At 36.5% G+C, this 21,847-nt stretch overlaps 1 protein-coding gene and 1 non-coding gene across 2 annotated transcripts in view; both read left to right on the top strand.

Moving 5' to 3' along the window:
- The window catches only part of Zpbp (zona pellucida binding protein), a 116,530-nt gene that overhangs the window by 42,532 nt on the left and 52,151 nt on the right, over positions 1-21,847 (top strand). The window contains exons 3-5 of the mRNA XM_075944321.1: positions 5,482-5,607; positions 8,692-8,841; positions 18,320-18,538. Coding sequence (XP_075800436.1) covers positions 5,482-5,607; positions 8,692-8,841; positions 18,320-18,538 — 495 coding nt within the window. The remainder of the gene's footprint in view (positions 1-5,481; positions 5,608-8,691; positions 8,842-18,319; positions 18,539-21,847) is intronic.
- Positions 2,738-2,863, top strand: LOC142833209 (small nucleolar RNA SNORA24). The gene has a single exon (XR_012907346.1). It is a non-coding gene; the product is annotated as a small nucleolar RNA SNORA24 (small nucleolar RNA).

The raw sequence follows: 21,847 nt of genomic DNA, 5'->3' as shown, positions 1-21,847 counted from the left end.
ATATCTATACTGAGCAGGTTTCCCTCCAAAGAAAATGGGCTCCCAAAAGCCAGCTGTATGGCTGGGGCAGTCTGTGGGGCCATTGGCAGTAGGACCAGGATTTATCCCTAGTGCAAGGAACTTCTTAAAGTTAAATCTCCTAATTTATCTTGGATTATATAAGCTTAACAGAAATTATTAGTATGTAAAGAATTAATATTTTGTGTGTACTACTATTAAAGCTTTTTTGATAACTCAGAGATAAAAAATATTACTTCAGATTTTAGTTAAATAATGGTTTGACTTTAGAACATTAGTATACCTGAAATTTACTTTTGTATTTAATATAAAATATAAATGTAATTTTAACTTTGTCTATATATTAATTTACATTTTTGATCATAATTAATAGTGATGTGTATTTTTTCCTAGCAACCAAAGATACCATTTCTATCATATATCCATTTTCTCTAGAGTCACTTATCTGTTCATACATCCAGTGATTTACTTAGTGTAACTTTTTAATAATTTTAATTTCTGTTGAAAATAGATTTTTCCTGATTTGTTGTTTTCTCTCCCCAAGTCCTTCCATGCTCCCTACCCACCAAAATCCACACTCTTTCTTCTCTCTTTAGGCAACTAAACAACAATAACAAGCAAACCAGAATAGAACAAAACAAACAAATAGGAAACAATGGCCAAAGGGGGGAAAACCATAAGAAACAAATACAGATACAAAGACACATACATTTGCACACAGAAAAATCCCATAAAAACACAAAATATAAGAAAAAGATTTGTAATGTAAAACAAAAACAAACAAACACAAGAAAAAAAAAGACAAGACGAAACAATGCCAAGACCAAGAATTACAAGGTTAAAAAAAATCTCCATACATACTACTGAGAAGTTCTGTGTTGACAATCTACTGCTGGGCATGAGATCTGACCTTAAACATGGTTTGTATACCGAGTGAGACTCGATTAGAGAAAATGAATTTTCGTTTGTGTGCAGTTGTTAATTGGAGATAGCTGGGTTAGGGTTGTGGGCTTGTATCCTCTCAGTACTCTTGGCCTTCATTTGGCTTCGACCTGTGCAGGCTCTGTGCATGCCGACACTGTCTCATTGAGTTTATATGTGTGTCTGTCCTATTGTATTTTAAAAGACCTTGTTTTGATGGTGTTCCATCCCTACTGGATCTTACAATCTTTCTGCTTCCTCTTCTGCCCTGAGTAGAGAGCCTTTAGAGAGAGAGCTCTCATTTAGGACTGAGTGTTCCAAGGTCTCTCACTATTGCTTAGTTGTGGGTCTCTGTATTTGTTTCCATCTACTGTAGGAGGAAGCTTCTGGGATGATGACTGAGCAAGAAACCAATCTATGAGTATGCCGGAATGTTATTAGGAGTCATTTCATTGCAATATTCCTTTATCAGAGCAATATTATTTGGTATTTTGCTAGGTCTGTAGCATGTTTAGTCTCAAGTTCTTGACTACCTGAACAGTGTCAGGCATGGATTCCATCTCATGGAGTGGTCTTAAGTCTAATCAGATAGTGGTTGATTACTTCAGACTTTTCTGCCACTATTGCTCTAGTGTACCATGCAGGCAGCTTACCGTTGTAGATTTCAGGGTTTCCAGATGGGTTGGTACTTTCTCCTCTGATAGCATTCTGAATACCTTTCACTAGTTAGTAAGGGTGAAGGCTCCAGATAGGCAGTAGTGTGACTTCTCCATGTTTACTGAGTTCTTTAGGTCCTATCTTCATCAATATGATCTTACCATCAGTTTGTTGAGAGCAATTATTAGCTTTGGGAAGATACTCTGGCTTGTTTGGGGGATTCCATGGGAACCCTTTGGCCAAGAACTCAATTAGATGTATCCTTTTCCTTACACCAGAGGTTTCATTGGGTAGCGAGAGATAATTCAGGCTTTGTCTCTCCTGTTATTTGGTGATTCCATTTAGATTTCTTTCATATATGTATATATTTTAAGAAGCTTCTACTGTAATGGATTTCTATATGAACTGTCAAGTGATCCTTAGTTTTAGCTGTTCCTCCTCATATTCCCTCCATTCCCACCTATTCTCCCCCTTCTCTGTTTATCACTCCCAATCCACTATCCCCAATATCCATCTCTAATTATATATTAATTATATAGTCTATTTCCCTTCCCACACCAGTTCCTTACTAGATACCTAACTTATCAAAGACTTAACAGCTAGCACCCTTTTATAAGAGAATACATACCATATTTGTCTTTTTAGGCCTAGGTTACTAAACTTAGGGTATTTTTTCTTCCCCCATCCATTTGCATGTGAATTTCATGATTTTGGTTTTTTAACAGCCGAGTAATATTCCATTGTGTAAAATGTACCATGTTTTTTTTTTTTTTTTTGATCTGTTCATCCACAGATGGACATCTAGGCTGTTTACAATTTCTGGCTATTATGAACACAGCAGAAATGAACATGGTTGAGTAAGTGTCTCCATGTAGGATGTAGAGTCCTTTGGGTATATGTCCAAGAGTGGTATAGCTGGATTGAGGTAGATCTACTTGAAACTTCTTGTATCTCAGTAATTTTCATTGTTGCTTTCTTTAATTTTCCTTAATTAGACTTGATATATATGTATATATACAATGTATATTTTAAATCAGTATTAAAAATATTCTGAAAACAAACACTACTGGTATATTGTTTGCAGCTGTGTTAATTATATTCTAAGTATGGTAACTAATTGTATTCAAACATTGTACCTGTACTGCATTCACTTTGGGACCTGTCAGCTGTGGTGTGTTCTCTTCCTTGCCATGGAAGAGCTTTTTACTATTGGAAAAGCTGTCAACCTTTACATTATAGCAGATTAGGACTTGCACAAGTAGCATTTTTCTCTGTTCAACATACTCTGTACACGAAGGACTACAGACCATATTGTCTTCACATTGTAGAGAACTGTTTCACAAGGGACCTCATCTTATTGTCAATAGGCTCTGATACAAAAGTAAAGTTTTATTAGTCAAAGAAGAGTTTTCCTTTGAGTATAGTTCCAAAGAATAAGGAAATCTTTAGAGCCTTCACTTCAGATGTCATATATGCTTACATTGACAAGTGTTGATCGGTTATTATTGATAGCTTTGGAGAAGTGTATGTAATACTGTGAACTGATGAATACATAAGAAATGTGGGTTTCTTCACTCCCAGGTTTTTTCCCATGTATCCACCTGAAATAAATTAACATTGAATAAATTTTTATGAAATAAAACACAATTATGAATTGATAGCTTATTGGGTTCTTGATAAAATGTTCCAGAAAACATTGAAACTGTATATTCCCCTGATTGTAACAGTATGTTCTAAATCTACTTTTTTCTGGAGTCGGAAGATGTTCTTCACAGAGGTGTTGTTTCATTAGTAGTCAATGTCTGTTTACTTTGAAAATGTTATATTCATTTTGATTGTTGATGTCTTGTAATATTTATTTTGGTCTGTTGATAGTGTTGAGAGACTGTTGAACTCAGTTGAAGTTGCTGGGATGGAAATCACAAACTTTAGTCAGATACTGACAGGAAAGTCAGAATAATGGCATCTAATCCTGTCAAAGAAACTTTGCAGAATCATAGACTTGCACTCACCTTCCAAAGGTTAAGAGAAACTAGGTAGTTACTAGAGTAATATCAGAAAGGGGAAACCCTGAGGACTGCTGTGGTCTGGAAAGAACACAGGATATGGAAAGGGATAGGGAGATACAGGCAAAAGATACACATTGGAGAAGAGAGCAGTTGTGAGTCATGCCAAGGCATGAAGAGTGTGAGTACTTAAACTGAGGGAAGCAGAACAGAAATAAGAGAAGAGTACAAGTTGTTGAATGAGACCATACAAGAGCAATGAAATGTTGATTAGAATGAAAAGCCACCTTTGGAACATATAATGCATAGATTTTTAGCAAATAACTTTGTATGAAAATAAAGACCGGTGTTATGAATAAAGAGAATCATATAAAACTTTAACTTACTCTGAGTAATTTTATATTTTATATAATTATATCATGAAATATAATAAATAAATAAAATTATAGATAAAATAAAATTATATTAATTTATGGTATATAAAATTACTGGAAAATTTCTAAACTAGATTTTATTAAATTATTTATTAGACTTGTAGCTATTAAAGTCAACTTTAGTGCAGTTCATAATACATATTTCTGCTTTCTCCCTTACCAAAATGTTAGAGAACGGACCTGGAAAAGCACACATTCTTAAAAAGACAGGTTATAGGAAAAAACATACCAAGTTCTTTTCATGTGGCCATTATGATCCTAAACGATTAGTTTATTTATTATACTATCATGTTGAATATTAAATATTTAATGATTGTAAGTGCTTAAATTAGTAAAAAGTAAAGGGTTAATATAAGAAAATTATACATGGTTATATTTATAAACATAATCATTTGGATCCTAAGAAAATGTTTGCAAATTGGATCTAATAGTTATTAGGTAAATATAAAATCAATCAGACTTATAATAGGAAGGCAGCCTATAGATAGATTTAATTAAAATATTGAAGAAGAAGAAAAACATTTTCATGGGTAGAATAAATCATTATTTTTCTACCTCATGATAGAACATTCATGGTAAAAACAAATAACCAAATGTAGAGACAAGCTTTCATAAGCAGTGGAAGGCTATGACTATTTCAAACATATTGTTGTAAAATATAAAGGCTTTTTACTGACAAGAAATTTGATTACCAAAGATAATTTTTATTTTACTGGCTCAAATAACTCTTGGTTGGGTTAATCAGAAGGGTTGGCATGCAGTTACTGGTGGGTTATTCAGAAAGCTTAGTTCTGAGGACATTCAGAACAACTGAGTCTTTGATTGTGCTTCTGCTGAATCTCCTAAAACCATCTTTGTTTTGGTTATCGTAATTATTTTAAGCAGAGTCTGACAAAATGCATGTTTAAAAGTCAACCGCTGTATATATTTCTTAACGTTTTAACCATGTTATTTTTATCTAGTATACTATGCTATGTTATTGTAAGTAATATATTATTCCTCTCATGTAAATATGAATACATACATATATATATACATACATACATAGATACATACTATGTTTATATTTGCTGTCTTTGCAAAGCATATGAAGTCCAGCTAGAGAATTATCTTAATACTGTCACTACAGTTATATACTCTGAGATTAAACTGGGTCAGTATATGTGAGCTATGAATAAAAAGGACCAACACATTACATTCATGTTTAGGACACACACCCTCACACATGGGTGACTAAATATACATGTACACAAACAGTCAAATAAAATACATTGTATGCTTCTTAATGTAATTAGATGGAGACAGTGATATTAAATTATCATCAAGTAATAGGGGCAATAACCTAAAGAAATGTCAGAGAATGTAACAGAAGCTACAAAATGTAAGGTATTAGGCAGTTAAAGAACATAAAATGTTACTGGAACATTTTAATATTGTATTTTCAGTGAGCGTATATGTCATGCTCCATCAAAAGAGTCCACATGTGCTTTGTGTAACTCAACGACTGAGAAACACTGAACTGGTAGACCCATCATTCCAATGGCATGGGCCAAAAGGAAAAATTGTTTCAGGTAGGATTTTATTTTTATTATCATAATTAAATAGATATATCTCAGGTTTACTTATACTTAAAAGAATATTTGTATCTAAATACATTTTTCATTTATTCAGATATTTTCTGTGTAGTCTCCTGGAGTTGATATAGTAATGTTGATAATATAAACGTTTCCTATTGTCTTTATTAAGGATGAAGATATCGAAAAATTCAGCTGTTTTGAGAGTTCCATTTTATGTGAAAAATCATAGTTTCTGATTTCATTACCCTTCTTTTGCATATGTACCTATTTTATTGTGTATTATCTATTTCATCTTTATTCTAAATCTTGAATTTGATAACTGACTTAATTTATAGTTTTCTCTAAAGGTTATACTCACTAATAGCCAGATTTTCTTTACAGAATAGTATATAAAACATAAGTTGGCTGCTAATAGATATTCTAATATGAGTTCTTACTTTCTTATATTATCTGTGCCAAATACAACATATATATAATAAAAATACATGAACATATGTAAATATATATATTTATTGACACTTCTGGTGTAGGAAAATTTAATTTTGAATTATTACTAAGGAATATATAGCTTCACTGATGATGTGATATTTAAAATTATTATAAAAATTTTATACTATGCTTTTTTCTTAAATACTATGCTTAATTTATTAATAGCTTTAAAAATAGTATGTTAAGATAAGTATGTAATCTTTAATTAGAAGATATTAATGAACAAGTAGGCAATTAAACAGAAATATATTATTTTATGTTACATTTTTCAGCTTCATCCAGGGTATAGTAATGGGAGATCTCAAGGCATAACTCTTTATGTAAGGTCAATGTGGGTCATTTCTCCTTCAAAATATGCAGTAGGGCTTTTCATATAACAAAAAATGTCAGTGCTAAGAGCATTCTGGCATTTTCTTCGGTTTTAAGAACTGTAGAAGGAGCTGTGGGCAGGTGTGCTTTTTGTCCCGCCCGGCTCCCGCACAGCTAGCTTAGCCCTGGAAATAATGACACACAAACTGTATTCATTTAAACACTGTCTGGCCCATTAGTTCTAGCCTCTTATTGGCTAACTCTCTCATCTTGATTAACCCATTTCTAATAATCTGTGTACCACCACAAAGTGGTGGCTTATCGGGAAGATTATAACCACTGTTCGTCTTGGGTAGGAGAAGCATCGCAACTGCCTCATTGCCTTCTTCCCAGCATTCTGTTCTGTCTACTCTGCCCACCTAATTTTCTGCCCTATTAAAAGGCCAAGGCAGTCTCTTTATTAACCAATGAAAGTAACACATAGACAGATGACCCTCGCATATCAAAGAACTATTTCTAAAAATATATAAGTATTAAATCATTTACTTAAAATGGAAAAAGATAGTTAGTCATTTTCTGAGATAATACTTTCAATTCTAAATAATGGAGTATTCAATTCTTAATTAAGAAAATATTATTATTTTATAGTTTTATGACATAAAACTGTAGTTATGAACTTTTAGAATAACAACTTGTCTATTTAATGATTTTTAATATTTTCTGAATTGAACAACCCTGTGAGTTCGGCAGCTATATCTTGTCATTCTTCACTGAACAAATAAACTGGACTTCAAAAGAAGTGGTTACCCATGATTGTACATTTGTGAGAGAATGAAGCCTTCACATCTATATCTTAATATCTCAGAAAGAGGTTTTCTCTCCATTTGATAGCATAGTTTTCTCCCAGTATAATACTTATGCTGAAGCCAAGAGGAAGTTTATATCACATTCTTTTTTCTAACACATCAACACTGTGTTTGATAATAATTTTCCATTTATCTTCTTCTGTACCCCTCAGCAGTAGAAACAACTCACTGTTTCATGTAGTGGTAAGAATTCTTAGCTGTTAATGCCTATAGTGTAATAGATTTTGTTTTGGGTATACCATTTCATGTGCAAATTTTAAGACTCTACAACTCATACTTAAGCTATATCAATATTATTTATGATATAGTTAAATAAATACACTATATAAAATATATATATTTTGTATATACATGTTGTTTATGCATACAATGACTGCATATATGTGTGTATAAAGTTTCATAAATAGTAATGTATTTCTGATAGTGTACCAGGCTTTTTCTTTTGGGCCTCCAAGCACCTCCCAAATGATGACATGGAGACTTATTAGTTTTGAATGCTTGGCCTAGTTTAGGCTCATTTCTGGCTAAGTCTTTTAACTTAGCATGTTTTATCTACCTTTTGCTTTGGAATTTTTTACTTTTATTTCTGTATGTCTTACTTTCACTGCTTCTCATGTCTGGTTAGGGCTGCCAGGTTTCATGCCCCAGGCTTGTCTCTCTGTTTCTTTTTGTTCTCTCTTCCTCCTCTTCTCTCTTTCTTTTTCAGGCTAGATTTCTTCTACTACTAATTCTTTTTGCCTACCAGCTCCGCCTGTCCTTTCTATGCCTAGTTCTTTATTAGACCAATCAGGTGCCTTAGGCAGGCAAAGTGAAACAGATGCAACACATCTTTACATAATTAAACAAATGCAACATAAACAAAAGTCGCACACCTTTACACAGCTAAAGTAATATTCCACAGTATCACATCGTTGTCAGTTAAAATAATATTCTACAACATGATAGCATCTCTTTTAATGCAAGGAGAATACTAGAAGTGCTTTATGTCCACACGTCACTCTTACCTTCCTAATGCTATGACCCTTTAATATAGTTCCTCATGTTGTGGTGATCCCCCACCGTAAAGTTATTTTCATTGCTACTTCATAAGTGTAATTTTGCTACTGTTACGAATTGTGATGTAAATATCTGATATGTAACCCCCATGAAAGGGTTATTTCCTAAGGGATTGCAGCCTACAGGTTGAGAATCATTGACTTAGACAGTCACACAATTGATGAACTCTGGTTGGTAGAAATTTGATTTTAAGGTTGTCCTAGCATCTACTGATAATAAGCATCAAGTACAATGATTAACTTTGTGTACGAACTCCTTTTAGCAAACATAGATTTTGAGGGTTTTTAGGTTGCTTTAACTGTTTGGTATTTTGTCTCCCTATTGTGATTTAAGTAGCTGTATATTATAACTTTATTAGAAAACACCACTGCACAAGTGACATCCACAGGAAGTCTCATATTTCAGAACTTTGAGGAGACCATGACTGGGGTTTATACATGTTTCCTCGAGTACAAACCGACTGTGGAAGAAATTGTTAAAAATGTTCAACTGAAATACGTTGTTTATGGTAAGAAGCAAATTTAATTATGTTTTAACATATCTTAATGTTTTGAAATGATTAAACATTTTAACAGGTTTGTCATTATATATGTTTTTATAATTTAAAAAGTTTTTAAATTTAAATATATCTTGGTCATATTCTTTCCCTCTCCCAAGTCCTTCCAGATCCTCTCCCCATCTCTACTTACCTTACCTTAAGTTCTTTCTCAAAAAACAAAATAACCAATGCAACAACAGGATGCCCCAAACCAAGAAAACAAAGCACCACCTCCAAACAAACAAACAAACAAAAAACCAAAACAAACCCTCCTAACTGTATCCAAATAAAAGCACACAAAAAACCTGTGGGTCCATTATATGTTGGTTAACTGTTTTTGAACATGAGACTTGCCCTGGAATGTTTCATACACCTAGTGCCACTCTATTGGAGATGACTCATTTTCTCTCTCCTAGCATGTGTAAATGATATTTCAGTTAACCTTACCTCTAGTGGCTAGGTTTCTTTCTTCCCTCCCTCCCTCCCTCCCTCCCTCCCTCCCTCCCTCCCACCCTCCCTCCCTCCCTCCTTCCTTCCATTTCTTACTTCTTTCACTTCTTTCTTTTGTTTCTTTCATGAATGCATTTAAGAATAAAACAATATATGATGAAACAAAAGCTATCACATCAACGTTAGACGAGACAAACCAACAGAAGGAAAAGAACCCAAGAGAAGGCAAAGGAATCAGAGACCCAGTCATTCACACTCAGGAATCCCTTAAAAATGCAGACCTGTGCAGGCCTTGTGCCTGCTGCTTCAGTTTCTGTATATTCCTATGGACTTTGCTTCCATTGCTTTAGAGGACCTTGTTTCCTTGGTGTCTTCAATACCCTCTGGTTCTTACACTCTTTCTGACTCTTCTTCCTCAGGGTTCCCTATGCCCTGAGTGGAGGGATCTGATGGAGACTTCCCATTTAGGGCTGAGTGTTTCTGGGTCTCTCACTCTATGTGATTTTTGTCTGTGTGTCTCTATATTTGTTCTCAGCTGCTGCAAGGAGGAAGCGTCTCCGATGATGGCTGAGCAATGAGTGTAGCTGAATATCATTAGGAATCATTTTCTCACTACATTTTCTCTCTTCCTGCCTCCCCTCTCAGTATTATTTACTTTTTTACTAGGTCCTTGAATCCTATCTAGTCTTAGCTTTTTGGTCACTCAAACAGTGTTGGGTGGGCATGATTTCCATCTTCTGTAGTGGGACTTAAGTCAATTCATTTATTGGTCTGTTATTCCCACAAACTTTGTGCCACCATTGCCCTAGCATATTTTGCAGGTAGTACACCATTGTAGATAAAGGGTTTGTGACTAACTTGGTGTTTATGTTCCTCTTTTGAGGGCCTGCAGAGTACTTTCCTGTACCAAAGATGCTATAATATGGGGGTGACGGCTGTATATAGACACTGGCTTGACATCACCACGTTCAAAGAATTGTGTAGGCATTGTTTTCAGAAATAGGGCCTTGCTGTCAGTTTGTGAAGAGCAATTTATAGTCTTGAAAATAACATGGATTGTAATCTAATTGTAATTGTAATGTAATGTAATTCATATGGGGGCTCCTTCAGCCAAGAACTCAATTAGATGTAAGTCCATTCTGGTACCAGAGGCATCATTTCATGATAAGAGATGGGCAACTGGGACTCTGTCTCCCCACTGTTTGGTGATTTCATTTAGATCACTTTCATATATGTTTATATTTAAGGAAATTTGTACTGTATTAGGCTTACATACTACCTCTCAAAAGGCCTTTAATTTTAGCTGTCTCTTCCCTATTCTTCTCACTTTCCTGCTTGATCTCATTCCAGCATCCTCTTCCATTTATATCTATTATATTTCCCTTTCCTAACAAGATCTGTCTGTTCCCTCTAGTCCCTTATTCTACCCTTTGTGGTTCTATAGCTTGATCATCATTGCCTTAGCAACTAATATCTACATATAAATTAATATATTTGTTTTTCCGGGTCTGGGGTACCTCACTTAGGATGGTTTCTTTCTAGTTCGTTCCACTGTAGTGTTGGAGCCTGTCCTGGAACTAACACTTGTAGAGCAGACTGACCTTGAACTCACAGAGATCCACCTGCCTTTTCTTCCTGAGTGTTGGGATTAAAGGCAATGTTACTACCACCCAACATTTCATTTTTTTCACTTTTTATTTATTTTTTAAAAAGAAAGCAAACTATCTTTCTTCATTTTACACACCAATTCTAGCTCCTACTCCCTTCCCTCCTCCCATTCTTCCATCTACCCCTCCACCCCTGCAACCATCCACTCCTCAGAGAGGATAAGGCACATTTCTTTGGGGAACCTCCAAAGCCCTCTCTACTATATTCAGGCTGAGCAAGATATCCATCCAAAGAGAATAGGCTCCCAAAATACAAGTACAAGCAGTAGGGATAAATCTTTGTCCCACTGCCAGTGGCCACACAGTCAGCCCCAGCCACACAACTGTCACTACATTTAGAGGGACTAGCTTGGACTATGCTGTTTCCTTCCCTGTCCAGCTGAAGTTGGTGAGCTCCCATTAGCTCAGGTGAACTGTTTCAGTGGGTGTCTCCATCATGGTCTGGACCCCTCAGCTCATATTCTCATTACTACCACTCTTCAACTGAACTTTGGGAGCTCAGTTCAGTGCTCCAAAGCACATCTCTGCCTCTGTTTCCATCAGTTGCTGGATGAAGGTTTTATGGTGATATTTAAGATATTCATCAATCTGACTACAGGGCTAGGCCAGTTCAGGCATTCTCTCTTGCTTAGGGTCTTAGCTGGGATCATCTTTGTGGACTCCTGGGAATTTCCCTAGTGCCAGGTTTCTTGATAGCCCCACAATGGCTCCCTCAACCAAAACATCTCTTTCCTTGCTCTCATCTCTGTCCTTCCTCCATCTCAACTATCTCATTCCCTCAAGTTCTCCTCCCTCCTCCCTTTCTCCCCTTGTCTTACCCTCTTCTGCCCTCACTATTTCCCCCTGCCAATGCTCCCAATTTTTTCAGGTGATCTCATCTATTTCCCCTTTCCAGGTGGACCTATGTATGTTTTTCTTAGGGTTTACCTTGTTACTTAGCTTATCTAGGGTCATGAATTATAAGGCTCAATATCCTTTGCTTTACAGCTAGTATCCACTTATGAGTGAGTACAAGATCAAAAACACCAATGATAGATTATGCTGGATATGGTTGTAGAGTAAGGGGAACACTCCTCCATTCCTGGTGGGAATGCAAACTTGTGTAATTACTTTGGAAATCAGTATGGTGGTTTCTCAGAAAACTGGGAATCAACCTACCTCAGGACCAAACAATACCACTTTTGGGCATATACCCAAAGGATACTCAGTCATACTACAAGAACATTCGTTCAACTATGTTCATGGCAGCATTATTTATAATAGCCAGAACCTGGAAACAACCTAGATGCCCCACAACAGAAGAGTGGATAAAGAAAATGTGGTAAATTTACACATTAGAATATTACTCATTGGTAAAAACAATGACATCTTGAAATTTGCATGCAAATGGATGGAATTAAAAAAAACCATCCTGAATGAGGTAAGGCAGACCCATAAAGATGAGCATGATGCCATTTTTTAATGGCTAAGTAATACTTCATTATGTTACTGTATCACATTTTCTTTACCTAGTCTACTGTTAAGGCACATCTAGGTCTTTCCATTTCTGCTATTAGGAATTTAAGAAGGTAGTTTTATTTCTAAAGACAATTTTTTAAGTCTTTGGATTTATTTATTTATTTTGGTGTTTCAATACAGGGTTTCTCTGTAGCTTTGGAGCCTCTCCTGGAACTGGTTCTTGTAGACCAGGCTGGCTTCGAACTCACCGAGATCTGCCTGTCTCTGCCTCCTGAGTGCTGGGATTAAAGGTGTGTGCCACCATCGTTTTTAACAAGATTAAAAAAGAACTTTGCTGTTTTTAGTTTTCTAATTAAAAGAATTCCCGCTCAAATTGTGTTGTGTGTCTTAATAGCAAGGGGACAGACTGGTTACCAGGGCAGCCTTTTAGTCAGCCAGGCAAAGCCACATACAGAACCATGTTTTCAAATTACAGTGATAACAGTGATCATAGTTTGAACTGCTTTTCACTTCTGAGTGTCATGGTTGATGGTTCACTGCATCCTCATTATTAGGACCAGGAAGCATACTATACATCCCTCATCTTAGATTATTTTACTGAGGAATAAAATTGAGAGGGCTGGTTTGATATGAAATAAAAGAAAAAAATAACATAAACTACAGTTACTTAGAAGTTTAATCAAACTGCTGTGACCCTGCTTAATAGACTGAAAAATGGCAGACCAAGAGGTGCCCATGCTCCTTTCAGAGCATGTGAGCATAAGCATACATGATGAAAGGGACGTGGTCTTTCTGTTCTTGCTCTCACCTGTCTTGTGCTAACTGTAGTAGTATTTTTGTAAACTCTTTGGCTTAGGAGTTAATTTTTTAAAGATTTATTTTGGTAATTATAGTTAAGGATAAATGTTTGCTATTATTTATATTTTATCCTTCGCTGTTGATATGTTTATTTGTCATCTAAATATTTGTATCTACTCTAATTTAACTTCCTACTGACTGCTGCAATCCTTCTGCTTTATTCTTGTGAATGCTGGAAATGCAGGTATGAACCAGTGTACCTGTCTGTTACTTTCCTTATTTTCAAACCATTTGTCTTATAGCTCATCATGTTTTATGGATTATATTTTAATCATTATATTTAGAATATTAAATTCATTTTAATGCTTTCTACATCAGTTTTCTTTTAGGCTCTTCTAAAAAATTAAAAATACTGATTCATATTTTCTTGAAGTTAGGGTGTTGGTAATTTTTGGCTTTCATTTGTTTGTCAATGAAAACTACTAGGTTTCCTTTGCAACTAAAAGCTGCCAACCTCTGAATTAAGTTTGGGAGTAGTAAGTGTGCTTAACTTTTAAGCAAAGGTAGGAAAATGGGCAGTGGTGAGGGATGTCAGTATGAATAGAGGACTCTTGCTCAAAATGTGATCCAGAAGCAGCAAAGTAACTCTTGTTTCACAAGGCAATCTTTTTTTTAATTAGGGATTTATTTTCATTTTATATTTTTTGTATCTTTCCAGTAAGATTTTGAGATTTGCTTTAAATATATGTATCTTCAATTCCAGATATTGTACTGGAATTAACTAAAACTAACTGTATATATTTATTAGAATTATATTTTAAAAAGTATTATTGCTAATTATATCTCTAGAATATCATATAAGAATTAATATTTTATCAGCTGTAAAAGTTCTTTGGTAGAATTTTGGGGGTCGCTTATGTACACTATCATATCATCTGCGAATAACGAAAGTTTAACTTCTTCCTTTCCAATTCGAATCCCCTTGATCCCATTATGCTGTCTTATTGCTATTGCTAGAACTTCCAGCACTATATTGAAGAGGTATGGCGAAAGTGGACAGCCTTGTCGTGTTCCTGAGTTAAGCGGGATGGCTTTGAGTTTCTCTCCGTTTAATTTGATGTTAGCTGTCGGCTTGCTGTATATAGCTTTTATTATATTTAGGTATGACCCTTGTATCCCTAATCTCTCCAGGACTTTTAACATAAATGGATGTTGAATTTTGTCAAATGCTTTTTCAGCATCTAATGAAATGATCATACGGTTTTTTTCTTTCAGTTTATTTATATGATGGATTACATTGATAGATTTTCGTATGTTGAACCAGCCCTGCATCTCAGGAATGAAGCCTACTTGATCATAATGGATAATTTTTCGGATGTGTTCTTGGATTCGGTTTGCCAGTATTTTGTTGAGGATTTTTTGCGTCGATATTCATGAGTGAGATCGGCCTGTAATTCTCTTTCCTGGTTGAGTCTTTGTGTGGTTTTGGTATCAGAGTAACTGTAGCTTCATAAAAGGAATTTGGTAATGACCCTTCTGTTTCTATATTGTGGAATACATTGAGTAGTATAGGTATTAGGTCTTCTTGGAAGTTCTGGTAGAATTCCGCATTGAAACCATCTGGCCCTGGACTTTTTTTGGTAGGGAGGTTTTTGATAACAGCTTCTAGTTCTTCGCGACTGACAGGTCTGTTTAGATTGTTCACCTGGTCCTGATTTAATTTTGGTAAATCGTATTTATCTAAAAAAGCGTCCATTTCTTTTACATTTTCCAGTTTAGTGGTATACAAGCTTTTGTAGTAAGATCTAATGACTCTCTGAATTTCCTCTGTGTTTGTGGTTATGTCCCCCTTTTCATTTCTGATCTTATTAATTTGCAAATTTTCTCTCTGCCGTTTGACTAGTTTGGATGGGGGTTTGTCAATCTTGTTGATTTTCTCCAGGAACCAGCTTCTTGATTCATTGATTCTTTGGATTGTTTTCTGTGTTTCTATTTTGTTGATTTCAGCCCTCAGTTTGATTATTTCCAGTCTTCTACTCCTCCTAGGTGAGTCTGCTTCTTTTTTTTCTCGAGCTTTCAGGTGGGCTGTTAAGTCTCCAATATGTGCTTTCTCTGTTTTCTTTAAGTGGGCACTTAGTGCTATGAACTTTCCTCTTAGGACTGCTTTCATAGTGTCCCATAAGTTTGAGTATGTTGTTTCCTTATTTTCATTGAATATCAGGAAGACTTTAATTTCTTTCTTTATTTCTTCCTTAATCCAGGTATGGTTCAGTAGTTGACTGTTCAGTTTCCATGAGTTTGTAGGCTTTCTGGGGGTAGCATTGTTGTTGAATTCTAACTTTAATCCATGGTGGTCTGATAAGACACAGGTGGTTAGTAATATTTTTTTGTAGCTGTGTAAGTTAGCTTTGTTACCGAGTATGTGGTCAATTTTCGAGAAGGTTCCATGAGCTGCAGAGAAAAAGGTATATTCTTTCCTCTTTGGGTGGAATATTCTATAGATGTCTGTTAAGTCCATTTGCTTCATTACCTCCATCAATTCTCTTATTTCTCTGTTAGGTTTCTGTCTGATTGACCTGTCCATTGGTGAGAGAGGAGTGTTGAAGTCTCCTACTATTAGTGTGTGTGGTTTGATGGCTGCCTTGAATTTTAGCAATGTTTCTTTTACATACATGGGTGCTTTTATATTAGGGGCATAGATATTCAGGATTGAGACTTCTTCCTGATTAATTTTTCTGTTATGAGTATAAAATGTCCCTCTCCATCTCTTCTGATTGATTTAAGTTTGAAGTCAACTTTGTTAGAAATTAGTATGGCCACACCTGCTTGTTTCTTAGGTCCATTTGCTTGATAAGCCTTTTCCCAGCCCTTTACTCTGAGTAGGTGCCTGTCTTTGTGGCTGAGGTGTGTTTCTTGTAGACAACAGAATGTTGGATCCTGTTTTCATATCCAGTCTCTTAGCCTGTGCCTTTTTATAGGTGAGTTGAGCCCATTGACATTAAGTGTTATTAATGACCAGTGGTTGTTAACTCCGGTCACTTTTTTAGTAGTAGGGTTTGTGTGTTTCCCTTCTTTGAGTTGCGCTGGTGAATGGTCTCTAGATGTCTGAGTTATTGAGGTCTTTGTTGGACTCCTTGGTTAGTGATTTTCCTTCTATTATTTTCTGTAAGGCTGGATTTGTGGTTACGTATTGCTTAAATTTGTTTTTATCCTGGAAAATTTTGTTTTCTCCATTTATGGTGAACGAAAGCTTGGCTGGATATAGTAGTCTGGGCTTGCATCCATGGTCTCTTAGTTTTTGCAGTACATCTATCCAGGACCTTCTGGCTTTCATGGTTTCCATAGAGAAGTCAGGTGTAAGTCTGATAGGTTTACCTTTATAAATAAGTTGGCCTTTTTCCTTTGCGGCTCTTAATATTCTTTCTTTATTCTGTATATTTTGTGTTTTGATTATTATATGGCGAGGGTATGTTTTTCTTTTTTTGATCCAGCCTATTTGGGGTTCTGTATGCCTCTTGAACCTTCATAGGTACATCCTTCTTCAGGTTGGGAAAGTTTTCTTCTATAATTTTGTTAAGTATATTTTCTGGACCGTTGAGCTGCACTTCTTCTCCTTCTTCTACTCCAATTATTCTTAGGTTTTTCTTTTTATTGTGTCCCATATTTCCTGAATGTTTTGTGATGAGAGTTTGTTGGACTTGCTGTTTTCTTTGATCAGTGCGTTTATTTTCTCTATGTTATCCTCAGACTCTGAGATTCTTTCTTCTATCTCTTGTATTCTGCTGGTTATGCTTGTTTCTGTAGTCTCTATTCGTTTACCTAGATTTTCCATGTCCAGCCGGCCCTCTGTTTGTGTTTTCTTCTTTGCCTCCATTTCATTTTTCAAATCATGAACTGTTTCCATTATCTGCTTGATTGTTTTTCCTTGCTTTCCTAGGGTATCATTCAGTGATTTACTCAATTCCTCGAACTTTCTGTTATACTTCTCCTCCATTTCTATAAGGGTGTTTTTTATATGCTGTTTAAGGGTGTCAATCCCTGTCATGAAGTCAGTTTTTTCTCCTTCTTCTTGATTAAGGTATTCATGTCCTCCTGTTGTGAGGTCGCTGGCTTCTGGTGGTTTCGTGTTGTTTTTCAGATTGTTGGGTGAATTCTTGCATTGGCGTCTCCCCATCTCTTCCTCCCAATATTCTCCTATGGATCTTCTTTTACAGGATCAGGTCTTCTTGCCAACTGATGTACCTTCCCAGTGATGTCACTCCCCCGTGATGTTTCTCCTGGAGTCCAGTTCGGATCTCCTTGCTGCTTGGTTAGCTCACAAACAAAGGGCCCACCCTGCTTGCACAATGATGTCTCACTAGGTGTCCTGATCGAAACTCCTTGCTGCTTGGTTCGCTCGCAGACAAAGGGCCCACCCTGCTTGCTGCAGGCGGGCTCTGGGGACAAAGAAGCCCCCGAGCTACCCTTTGCCCTATGCTTTGGGTTAGGACCCAGCCCCCAAGCAGGCAGAGCAGGGAGGCGCTCTGCCACCGAGGAAGGGAGGGGGGAGAGAAACAGGGGGTGGGGGGATCTGGATGTAAGCTGGATGGGATAGGAATAGAGAGGAGGTACCGGGCAGTGTAGCCCTGTAGGTTGATCAGGAAGTGTCAAGAATTAATATTTTAAAACAGAACAGTTTGATTTCTTCTAAAATATAAATTTAAAAAGGTATGATGCCAGTATTTGAAAAGTCGTAGAGTGAGACCAGCCTTCCTAGGTCTGAAAATTAGCCTTGATAACATTGGCAGTACACATAGCAAGATTCTTGTGTCCTGATTCCTTTGTTCCAGATACAATAATAAGAATGTGAATCTTAAATGATGGCGAGGGTTAAATGAGTCACCGTTTTAGAATCCCTGTGATAGTATTTAATACCGACTTACTATGAGTAAGGCATTTGTTAAGGAAGGCAAATGTAGCTGTTTATGGGAAATGAATATGAATTTGTTCCAAATAATTATTTATTTGAAACAGTCACAATGCACTTGAATTGCCTGAATGATGATGTTTTTGTCTTTTCTTTTTAATGTTTGTAGCTTATCGTGAACCTCATTTTTATTACCAGTTCACAGCACGGTACCACGCGGCTCCCTGCAATAGTATCTATAACATTTCTTTTGAGAAGAAACTTCTTCAGATTTTAAGTAAACTGGTTCTTGACCTTTCCTGTGAGATTTCCTTGCTGAAATCTGAATGCCACCGTGTTAAAATGCAGAGAGCTGGTCTGCAAAATGAATTATTCTTCACATTTTCAGGTAAATATACAAAATACTTTTAAGAAAGACAATTTGGAAACAACTGTTTCTAAACCAACTATTTAGAATATGAATGTTACAAATCTAAATGTATTTATATCTTCCTCTTGAGTTTGACTTAATGCTAAAATGCCTCCAAATAAAATCCTGCTGATTCATGCCATTAGCGAAAAGTGTGCTGTGTCACTTCACTGTTGAGTGGAAGTCAGAGTAAGGGTCCGTAGTGTTTAGTTATAGTGATGAGTCAGTGGAAGCATTTGCTTGTAACGTGGTGAACCTCATCCCATTCCTGTGCTGTCATTAGTGTTGGAGAGAGGAGGAATTGTCTCAGGAACAATCATCCATGCCCACTTAGAGGATGTTCTTCTCCTCCTCGTTTACGCCTCTTTCTCCTTTATTTGTTGTGTAGAATTTAATTTTGGCAGAGACTGTAGCAAGGTATGGAACTTCAAAGGCAGGAGCAAGATAAACTCTTATCTTGTGTAATTCTTGCTTTTCTCTTCTCCAGGGAAATTTCATTGGTTTTCACCAACCTCAAGGCAGATGGTCAGCCTAAGCATTGCTTATCCTGTCAAGGACATGCTAGTTGTATATGGAGGCTTTGTGAATCTTTGTTTCCTGATTGTTTTCATTACGTGGACAAACTCTTAGAAAATTTACAAGATGAGATCCAGGGTAAATGTTGCAGTTGTGAGCCAGCTCTCTGCGTCCTCAAATGACTGATACTTTGCAGTATTTTTTTTAATGTGTTAAGTGGTCATTCATTTATCTTTTTGGAAAATTGTTAACTCTGATTCCTTTTTACCTTTTAGATCGTGGGGATATTTTTTCTTTCCTTTTGTGCTTTTAATGTTGTGTTTAGAAACCTGAGGTCATTAAGGACTGTTTCCTTTTAGTCTTTTTTCCCTGTTTACATTAAGATGCATTTTGAGCTAATTTCTGTAAATAGTGAGATCCGGGTTTGACTTTATGCCTTTGATATATGAAGGGTTATGAAATCATAAAGAAGAATGAAATCATGTCATTTTATGTAAAATTATTGCAATTGGACATCATATTAAGCAAAATCAGTCACAGATATTATATATTATGGTATACTTTATTATTTTATAGTTGTTATTGTTCCATTATTCGTGTCTTCCTTTGTCTTCAAGCTCTGATGTTCTGAATTATGTTTGATCAGGTGTTCCATTAATTTTTTTAATTTGACCTACTGAACTTTTTAATTTCTAAAATTTCAACTTCATTTTTCTTTATTTCTGTTTCTTTATTGAAATCCCCATTTATATCCTGTATCAGCTTAGTTATTACTTTTAGCTGTTGGTATTCTCAGTGAATTCATACAGTTTACTGGTGACTTTTTTGATTTTTTTTAATAGTCTTAGAATAGTTCTAGAGAATTCTTTTTTTTTTCCAAATTCTCTCACTTTATTCTATTGCTGTAGAAGTAAACATGTTTGGAGAGTCATGCTGCCTTAGTTTTCATAATCCTTATGTTTCTGCATTAGAACTTGTACATGTGGGATTTGATCTTCTGGCTGATTTTGTCTCCCTTATCACATGTATTCTTTCATTGCAAGTATTTTCAGTGTTTGGGGTAGGAGGAATAACTGCAATAGATTGAAGTATCATTGGTTCCCACTGCCCTCAGAGTAAAACTCAGCTAAACTCTCAGCTCCTGCTAGGGTACCTGGGTTGATCTCAAAAATCACCTAAAAAGTAGAATACTGTCTGCAACAGAAGCCACAACTGTTAGATATGCCAGCTATGAAAACAGAGCACCGGTGAATTGAATACAAACACCCCTTCAATTGCAGTTACTTTAGAGGAGTAAGGAGCAAGGGCAGTATAGTGTATACTTGTATGCTAGTTACTAAGAGTAGAGATGGAAAGGAAATAAGCTAAGACTCCTGATTGATTAGTACTAGAGCAATAGATGAAGAGGGGAAAGTAAGTAAAGAAGCAATAAAAGTAGAGAGGAGATTTAGCAGCTCCAGCTAAAGGAAAATGAAGAGAGACAGGTGTCAAAAATGCAATCTGGAACCCAAAAACAACCCCAGAGCTCGAGAGGCTGGCTGAGATATGCAGACAGTCCACTCTGGGGCAACCAATGTTCTTGAGAAAACTTTGAAAAGGAACAAAGAGGATATGATATGGTAGATCTGTTCTGCTGAGTAGGACTTGAACACTCCATAAGGTAAATACAAAAAGAAGAAAAGAAATCTGGGTAGAGGTGCGGTCTGTCTGTAGTTTTGTACCTGACCATGGAAGCTAGGCTTGATTCTGAACAGTTTTGGGTGGTTTCATGGGGTGTGGTATGTATGCCAAACCTACCAGTGTGAAGTTCACTGTCAGCATGGGATTGGGACCTGGGTAGATGAGCTGCCTCCAATTAGTCTTTTGTGGGGGTAGGGACAGATCATGGTTGTTGGTCCTGTCTATTTGGAGTCTCTCAAAGGGGCAGGATTGGGTTCTAGATCTGTCTCTAAATGGTCTACTTTGGTTTGTGTCTCAGGCCAGCTATCCTTCTCATGGAACACTGGATTAATTCTCACTCAAAATCACAAAGTTTCCTTCTCTATTTAGAAGCATTCTGAAGGCCAGGCCTCAGACTATAGTCCTGGGACAGGTTTGCTCTCTGAGTTTCCAGCATGAGCCTTGGAGTCTGCTCCCTTTGTGTGTATAGCTAGCTACTCAGCCACTTTGTCTACAGAGTCCTTTAAGAATGCCTTTTTTTTTTCTGGGTGGTGGTGCACACCTTTAATCCCAGCACTCAATATGCAGAGGCAGGCGAATCTTTGTGAGTTCAAGGCCAGCCTGGTCTACAAGACTAGTCCAAGACAGGCTCCAAAGCTATAGAGAAACCCTGTCTCAAAAAACCAAACCAAACCAAAAAAAAAACAAACAGACAAACAAAAAAATGCCTTTTTTTTTCTCACTGTGTCACTGATCTGGTGGAGTAGCAATAACAGGATTTCCCCAGTCATAATTCTCTGGTAAAGCAGCTCTCAAGCCTTGTCTCCTCACCATCCCCTTTTCCTCCCCTGCCCAACTTTGTGTAAATATGTTCATCAGACTATGGTGAGGGCCCTCTGAGAGCTCTGTCCATAGTCATTGTCTGACATTACGATTGCATTGTCAGTGTTAACAAGGCTCTGGAAGTGACCCTGTACTCTGCTGTTCTGCTTTCTTTCTCTGCTGCTGAAAGGAATGCTTTTCTCTGAGCACTCACTTCATTGGACGTTTGTTCTCCAGCGACTCGGCTGTGCTGAAGATACTGTAGTGGGTCCCGTCTGGATGCAGTCTGCC

Source organism: Microtus pennsylvanicus, chromosome 12, assembly GCF_037038515.1.
Source record: "Microtus pennsylvanicus isolate mMicPen1 chromosome 12, mMicPen1.hap1, whole genome shotgun sequence".
Lineage (NCBI taxonomy): Eukaryota > Metazoa > Chordata > Mammalia > Rodentia > Cricetidae > Microtus > Microtus pennsylvanicus.
Note: the sequence above shows the minus strand (reverse complement) of the source record. Positions and strands in the feature narration are given on the sequence as shown.